Consider the following 8,878-nt stretch of genomic DNA (forward strand, 5'->3'; position numbering starts at 1 on the left):
CTTATTCAAGGCTCTTACTTTCAAAGAAAACCGGGCAGCATGTCTGATTACAATGCTTCAATGAACAAAGGTTAAAAACAAGTTAAAGTACAATACATGGAAGTTTAGGCTTACATCTCGTGTGTGTCCAAGAGCAGCCGGCTTGCCACAGAATGCAATGAATCAAAACGTTTCCATTTTATGTAGTGATAATTAACCTAGCATTAAAAAAAACATTTGGTACTCTTCTCTTAACAGTATACATGTGGGTTTTTTGCCTCAGTTGAAAAATATAAATCAGCCATAATTAGTATCAATGTCAAAAGAATGTGTTGTTTGTGCACCTTGAACTTGTGCTGTATAGCCTGCAGGCGGCTGAAGAGGTCCTCGGCCTTGCTGAAGATGGTGACGAACCCAGTGGCATTTCTATCAATCATGACGCTGAAGATAAGCTCCTCCCCCTGGGCACTGACCCCTTTGAACTGGTTTGGTATTGAGATGAACCGCTTCATCTCCCTGAAATAGCGTGCTCGCACTTCCTCAAAGGGAGGACGGAACTGCAATCGACCCTGCCTATTCACGAGAAGTAGAACAAAAATAAAGGGGGGTTCAATTTAAATCAACAATGTTGGTATCGGAGAGAGAAAGTAAGAAACAGATGGACACACAAGAAGGGAGGGGAATTGGGAAAAAAGTTTGAGAGGGAACCGAAAAAGAGGAACGCCCTATTTAAATATTAAGAAAGCAGAGAGAAATGGAAAAAGAGAATACGAATAAAGAGCGGGACAGGAATTGTATACTGACTTGAAAGTGAGGTCTATGAGTATTTCAGGCAGGTTCTTGTTCAGAGCCTCGAGACCGGTCTGATACTGGTGTTCCAGAGCTTTGTACAGCTGATGGTTCCAATGCTGACGCCAGGCCCGCATGTCATCGGACCGGAAGCCCTAAACACACACGCATGCATTGGTTAAAGCAGGGGTGTCAAACTCAATTTCATCGCGGGCCACATTAGAATTATGGTTGCACTCAAAGGGCCGGTGGTAATTAACTTTAAGACTATATAAATATATAGATAAATATCTATAATATAATGTATTATTTTACAATATTTCCTCTGCATTGGATTATTATCGGATATGGTAATAACTTCATAATTCTAGGGCAAATAATTGCAAGTCTCTTCAGTGCGCAGCTCACAAAATGAGATGCATTGTGGGACATGTAGTTTATGGGCAACGTGCTCATGTAAAGCGGCACGTAACCTTATAACAAAACGTATTATATTCTTTGCAAGCTCTTGTGGGCCACATAAAATGAAGTGGCGGGCTGGATTTGGCACCCGGGCCTTGAGTTTGAGTTTGCCTTTGACACCCCTGGATTAAAGTGAGAGGATTAAGATTTGTTGTACAGGTTGTGCATGTTCAATAAATGCAAGAAGCTTCCTGATGACCACATTTTTCTACAAATATATAATAAAAATAAATACTGTATTCAATATAAATAGGTTACTTTAATGCCAGCAGCGAAGAGAGTTATATATGTTTGACTGCTATCACTACCTGAGCCTCCAGAGTGGCAAAGCCCGTGCGGAGGTCCTGCAGGCCGTCCTTCCACCGATGCTGCTGTCTCAGTAGGTCCACGTTCATCAGTGTCACCACCTGAGACATGTACCCAAATATGATTTTAGATACAAATTACAACATTATTATTACAAAGGAATGGGGTTGTAACAATTAATGCTAGTATTTAGGGATGTAACGATACCAAAAACTCACGGTACGATAATATCGCGATAAAAAGTCCACGGTACGATATTTATCGCGATATTGAAAAATAAGAGAAAACTTTTTAAATTTTTACTAGAGTTTTTTTGATTTATTAAATTATAAATCTGATTTGTACAGCATTTTTAGTAGGATAGTAGTATTTTAAAGTGTCAACAATATAATAATCAGACCCTGCAATAGAATAAATCAAGTTTCACTTTAGTTTTTCAAGTTAACTCAACTCTAACTCACTAACTCNCAACCCTCTCTATTTTCCTCCTTACCCAAATCTCTTAAAAAGGGGCTGCAACGGATCTGATACAGACTGATCCAGATTTGAACACTTCTATGATGTCACAGAAGTGGCGCTACAGCTATGGGGCCAACTCCACCAGTCAGGAGGAGACAGCCACGGACATTGCCATTCGAAAGCGCTGGAGACGCTGTTGTACATATGCCAGGCCTGTAGATGGTGCTGTTCTCACAGAATCAGCCCATGAAAAGAGAGTGTTAAATTGAGCGAAATGAGGAATGGCTAAAATGCATGATCTGTTTGGTATTTTGAAAAATAAAAAGTATAAATATGCCTTATATAGGTATGGTCCTACACTATATTATTCAAATATACCATGATAGGTCCACTTTAACTTTTTATTAAACTATAACAGAAAATGTTCTGTTAGCATCTGCTCTTGTGTTTCCTTGTTGATGTATACACTACTCAAATAAAAGGTTACTGATGACATTTTTTTATTGTAATGGAATGGTTAAAAGTAACTCTCCCAACCCTGGTTGAAACAGCAATAGGCTGCATTACTACGAATCTTTACACAGCAAAGGACAGGTTGTCACTTTGGAATTATCAGGTAAGCGTCACTATATTCATGTAATAAAATGACTGACTCATGACCCATGAATCAAGTTATTAAAATACATTAAAACTATTTATCATGTTTTAATTAGTAGACTAAAACACTTGCAACATTAAAGATTTCCACTGTCTGATACAATTCAGAAGGTTTATCCAACTAATATATTAATGAATACAAATCCTTATAATAGGAACATTTTGCATCTAATAATACAATTAATTATTTGAAAACAAATTATCTTGAGCTGTGCAGTTTTCTTTCATAAAGTTAACTGTCTAATGTAGGAGCCGTTGGTGTAAAATGTTCATCTGATTTAAAACCAAGCCAAAGAGCAGTGAGGTTAAGAGGTAGAACCCGATTGGTCCTCCTATAACGATTTTCTTTGCAGTGAGAACACTTTGGGACACAAACTTTTTCCTTTTCCAAATATGGGGCCAACAATGCTCGAAAGTAAAAATAAACCAGACAAAATGTCAAACAGGATGAATAATTAATTTCTTACAAAAAAGTCAGATACAACCGTGTAATTCGAAGGCATGGGTTGGCCATACACCCTCATGCATAACTAAAGACAGAGAGAAACAAACAATGGGTGGCATGATTTGCTTGTAGCGGATTTAATAATGTATACAAAAATATGTATTGATAGTACTCTTGTTATGTATCATAAATATCAAATGTGAAGGACAGTGATCAAAACACTGTTATAGCGAGTATCAGAATGTAATACCTCAGGAAACGACCCATCAAAATGTGATAGGCATAATGGATATTGTTATTTTGAAGGTTGTTACCGATATATTTCAGATAAAGTGCTTTACAAATGAAATGTTTTATCAACTAATAACTACAAAACGTAACTAATCAAATACATATGAATGGAAAAATTATGATTAAATGTTTCCACTGAATGCAAGGCTGGACAATTTATTAACCAGTTAAGCCCGAGCCTATTTTTCAGGCCTCAGGCTCGAAAATTACATTCCCAGAACAAATGACCATAACTCCACTTCTAAAAGGGGTAAATTAATAATATTTTTTCTCAAAGCAATGACAAACCTGTGAGTTGGATGTAGAAAAGACAGAATCAATATAGATTTTTTTTAATTTTAAAGTAAATTCAGATTGAACATAGTAAAAAACTGTAAATCATAGTGTCCGTCCAAAAAAAAGCATTACTTATAGTGAAAACCACCCTTGAATGATGCAACATATAATAAGTACCCTGTATCAAGATTGATGCAAAACAAGTGACATTTGACCTTTTTAGAGAGGTTTAGCAAAAACATTCATATGGGTGTATTTGGGTGTATTTGCCATTTCTCTGGAACCCATTGGTCGATTTTGGTGATTGACATCTCTTTTGAACCGTTAGAGCCAATAGAATCGAAGGGGAAGTTCCACATACACACCAACGTTGCCATTGAGAAATGAGAGCTATGCACACGCAGTTTGCCTAAAGCGAAACCTAATTTACGCNTTGACATCTCTTTTGAACCGTTAGAGCCAATAGAATCGAAGGGGAAGTTCCACATACACACACGTTACCATTGAGGAGTGAGTGTGACGTGCACGCAGTCGAAAGCTATGTTATGCTCTGAAAACTGAAACCTAGGCCCAAACTAGTAAATATGAAGATGGATTATCAGTAATCATTTCAAAGTGACACATTGGATTTTCTGATGCCATTGAACACAACTTTTGATCAGAACAACAGCTAAGGTAAGAATATCTCCGTGTTTTCTCCGTGAAGCTACGTGTTGTGATGTCTGTTCTGATCGCTCAGTTATGATACTTATATGTCTGGAATATGTGGAATCTCAGTTTGCTAATATCTTGTTTGCGCGAATCCGATAAGTAATAAGGGTATTTTACCTTGAGTTATGTGCTAACTGCGTTAGCATTTTTTCGCTCAGGGCTAATTCAGAGCCTTTGTTATTACCCGTATGTTTCGTTTTGCTAAAAATTGTTAATATGTGACCTGCTCCATCAAGATCAGTCGCATTGACTGGAAGACACATTTTGAGTTGTATACACTGTTGGAAAGAGGAGAATCCTAGCTTTCTAATGATGTCAGGATTGTTTTTGTACTCCAAATATTAAGCAAAATATGTCACATTATATAATGACTGTTACGAGTCATCATTTTGAGAAAAAGGCCTTTAAAGTTTCCTCTTCTCTGGAATCCATTGATCTGATTGATTATTAGCGGAGCAAATGATCAAAATACGGGGGGAAAGATATTTTGGTTTGGACTACTGGTCTGGGGGAAACTCGAGAGTGTGTGTGTGTGTGTGTATATGTGTGTGTGTGTTTGGGTATTTTTGCGTTTGTGTGTATTGTGTTTGTTTCCCGGTGAAAACGCTCACGAGAAACACCGGCTGTTGTTATGCCTGCTGTGACATTAGGTTACTCCGTTCTCCTCTCGTGAGCGTTTTCACCGGGAAACAAACACAATACACACAAACGCAAANAACTCCTTGTACGGTCTCGCCGCTCACTCTCCGCTCGACAGTAGAAGGGAAATGTTCGAAGTTTTTACGGACATCGATTACTCTAACTTACATTGTTATTTTTTATTGTTTTATATGTGTCGATAGTCTAACGCAAGAAAAATCTACGTTGAAATCTCATCTCGCCTTAATAACTTTGTCCTACACATGTCACAAGGCGCCGTAGGCGACGACGCTTTTACACCCCGTCACGCTGAGCTACCAAAGTTAGCCGCCCATGATGCGTATGATATCCGACCGTCTAAACGTTTATCTTTAAGGACAGTAAATAAAATGCTGACCCAAGAGTAACAGGCTGCAAGAGAACCTTTATGCCACTCTGTAGACAACCAAAACGTCTTTCCGATTGAAACCTTATATCATCGGCAACGTCGGCCACGAGTCAGGGTGACAAGGCTACAACAAAAACTACGGATAGATAACGTCAAAACAATCCGAAGTAACTTTTTTCGCCGGTCCTTTGACAAAAAGGTACCAAAAGGCATCTTTGACAGGTGGCATGTTAGAAGTACACTCAGGCGCCCATGCGTGAGGCACGCGCAGGATGTGACTTTGGGCTTGCGGTTGTTACATTGCACTCGACAGCTCGCCCCACAGCCTGTAGCTTTAGTCTTTTTTGTGCCGCTGCGACTCACCAATTAAAGTTAATTTGTGTATAATGGCCGTAATGTAAAATTAAATCGACTGCAAAAGATAGGTCGCTGAACTCTCTAGGTACCTTTTCTTTCTGTCTAAAGATAATCATGCAGCCAAGCATCCTCGGTTTGTTAAAGTTGCGAGTTGTCCGAACGGCCGAACCGCCCTCGCTTCGGCCGCGGCATTATTCCGGAAGTAATTCAGTAAAACTACAAATGGAACAGCTGCACTCAGACGACAGGACTTACAGTTACCCTCCGAGTAAGGTCCTCGTCCCCTACGTTGGTACCAGAAACCCCCCTTTGAAACCCCAGGGGGAGCGCCCTCCTCGCCGGCAAACCGACTACGCGTCGGCTCCGTCGTTGACCGCTGCCAACATACCAAATTGCTATAGGACCTACACATCCTCTCCGCTCTGGTAAGGTCGTACTGTTTCCATGGTCCCCTTCCTCGCTCCCTTCGTCCTTCCTCGCCGGTCCCCCACCCTCTAACATCCTTCCCTCTCGTTCGCGAATGAACGTGGCAGGTGAAACAACTAAATATCGGTTGTTTCTAGTCCCTCCGGCTGAAATTATGAATGTAACGCGTATAGTAATCATATATAACACGGCAGGGTCCGTTACAGTTAGTTTTCATCTGATTTCAATTAAACAAAGTCTTGGCTTTCAGAATATTAAACTTGTTTCGGCAAATTCAGATGATAAATACAACTTTGAAGCTTGTGACGGCATAATTACAAGCGGAGAACGGAGTAACTTAACGTCACAGCAGGCATAACAACAGCCGGTGTTTCTCGTGAGCGTTTCCCCCGGGAAACAAACGCAATACACACAAACGCAAAATTACACAAACACACACACACGTATACACACACACTCGCGAGCTTCTCCCAGACCAGCAATCCAAACGAAAATATCTTCCCTCCGTAGTATTTTGATCATTTGCTCCGCTAATAATCAATCAGATCGATGGATTCCAGAGAAGAGAAAACTTTGAAGGCCTTTTTCTCAAAATGATGACTCGGTGACAGTCATTATATAATGTGANAATTGAAATCAGATGAAAACTAACTGTAACGGACCCTGCCGTGTTATCTATGATTCAAGGGCGCCGGAAGCAATGGCCCCCCCACTTTACAGCCCTGCCCCACATTTTCGCAGCAGCGGATGCCGCGGAACACTGTACACATCCTGTTTCAATAATTCCGCTCTACTCTAAAGTTGCATCTAAAAAGAACGCAATCTGATAGCTGTGTATATTTTGTTATTTTTTATTGTTACATTCAATCTCATTAGCTACAGGCATTTTTGAAGCTTGTAAAGGGAAGATGACAGCTCGCCTCTCACTCGCCACTCTGCTCTTCCACAGCGCCGCTTCCCCTCTCTGAAATTATGAATATAAGGCGTATAGTAATCATAGATAACACGGCAGTGTCCGTTACAGTTTGTTTTCATCTGATTTCAATTAAACAAAGTCTTGGCTTTCAGAATATTAAACTTGTTTCGGCAAATTCAGATGATAAATACAACTTTGAAGCTTGTAACGGCATAATTACAAGCGGAGAACGGAGTAATTTAACGTCACAGCAGGCATAACAACAGCCGGTGTTTCTCGTGAGGGTTTTCCCCGGGAAACAAACACAATACACACAAACGCAAAATTACACAAACACACATACACACACTCGCGAGCTTCCCCCAGACCAGCAATCCAAACGAAAATATTGTCCCTCGGGACTATTTTGATAATTTGCTCCGCTAATGATCAATCAGATCGATGGATTCCAGAGAAGAGGAAACTTTGAAGGCCTTTTTCTCAAAATGATGACTCGGTGACTGTCATTATATAATATGACATATTTTGCTTAATATTTACAACAACAATCCTGATATCATTAGAAAGCTAGGAATATCCTCTTTCCAACAGTGTAGCCTATACAACTCAAAATGTCTCTTCGGGTCAATGCGACTGATTTCGATGGAGCAGGCCACTTTGCATTAGGTAAAATAAAGCAGGCAGACATAACAGGAAGAATATGTACATTGTGCGCGAGTGGTGGGCGCGGAGGAGTGTGGTAGGCGGAGGGCCGAGGGTGACCGCAGAGTGGCCGTCGTTTCGTGGCGTTCAGGAGTTGGGGGCTGTGAGGAGAGCCTGGGGGGTATTTTGTGGTTGATGCTCCAGATTATTGTGTTACGTTTTTGTTTTAGCGACACGTCAGCGAGGTAGATCGAGTTCGTCAACCTGTTGTAGGGGTGCCGACAGATTTGGGCGATTGGTCGCGCTGTCGGGTTAGGTCGGGGGCGCCATCCCCTCTGGTGTGTGGGGGTGGGCCCCGCAAAGGAGGTGGGTAGAAGTCGGTGCAAAAGAAAAAGAAAGTGCGTGTCGAAAGACTATACAAACGTAGGAAGGACCAACGGAGATTTTTACCCCCGTGTCGGCGACTAACCAAGTCCTGTCTCAAAGTTTGTTGCAGAAAATCTTCAGAGCTAGGTGAGCCTTTAGCTTCCAGCAATCTACGTGGGTTCCTTATCGAGTCAGGACCCGTATCAAAAAAAAAATGTGTGTGTCTCTGTTGCATTGTTTATTTGTTTAGTTCGAAAAAAATAACCACATTAAAACTGTATCTTGCTAAANACGTTTTTTACGTTATTTGTTACGTTGTTCTGTGTGTGTCAGCCGTTAACCTAGATAGATAAACTTGCAAACATGTCCCTGACATCCACAACTCCGGGGCCTGGCCCTTCAACCATAGAAACAGCGCAGCCAGATGAACCCAAAAGCAGCAGCTCTGCGGCCGCAGAGACTGTCAAAACCGCTGCCGCCGGCATCGCTGGACCGAAACAGGCTGGTTCCGACTGCATGGAGGTTTGTTGTCGGGACATTGAGACGGGCAAATAAAAGCTTATTTGCACGGGTGCACATAACTTTTTTTGCCCTGGTTCTCAAAGGAGCACCTGCAGATGTTGCTTGGTGCTCGTCCTTAAAATGAAATAAACCGTAACTTTTGAGGGGCTCTTGACTTTATTTGCCAGACACACGGCACTACCACATTAGCACGACCAATAATCCTACAAGCTGTCATCACTACCCTCCTGACTGTTCTCCTCACTGT

General features: G+C 41.1%; 1 protein-coding gene across 1 annotated transcript; it reads right to left on the reverse strand.

Annotated features, from left to right (window-relative positions):
- Positions 1-230: 230 nt before the first annotated feature.
- Positions 231-1,646, reverse strand: LOC104952667 (cytoplasmic dynein 2 heavy chain 1-like). Its single transcript, XM_010779524.1, has 3 exons — positions 1,539-1,646; positions 784-923; positions 231-552 (listed from the first exon to the last, which is right to left on the reverse strand). Exons 1-3 carry the CDS (start codon positions 1,644-1,646, stop codon positions 231-233), a joined length of 570 nt encoding a protein of 189 aa, XP_010777826.1.
- Between the last annotated feature and the right edge of the window lie 7,232 nt (positions 1,647-8,878).

The sequence above is a fragment of the Notothenia coriiceps genome, unplaced genomic scaffold (assembly GCF_000735185.1).
Source record: "Notothenia coriiceps isolate Sejong01 unplaced genomic scaffold, NC01 NC01_scaffold00020313, whole genome shotgun sequence".
NCBI lineage: Eukaryota > Metazoa > Chordata > Actinopteri > Perciformes > Nototheniidae > Notothenia > Notothenia coriiceps.

What these genes read in the sequence shown, in the direction of transcription:
- LOC104952667 (XM_010779524.1), bottom strand. Translation starts at nt 1,646, where the DNA reads ATGTCTCAGGTGGTGACACTGATGAACGTGGACCTACTGAGACAGCAG. An exon ending in TTGCCACTCTGGAGGCTCAG is followed by an intron (nt 924 to 1,538) that starts GTAGTGATAGCA and finishes GTGTGTGTTTAG; the next exon opens with GGCTTCCGGTCCGATGACAT. An exon ending in CTCATAGACCTCACTTTCAA is followed by an intron (nt 553 to 783) that starts GTCAGTATACAA and finishes TCTCGTGAATAG; the next exon opens with GCAGGGTCGATTGCAGTTCC.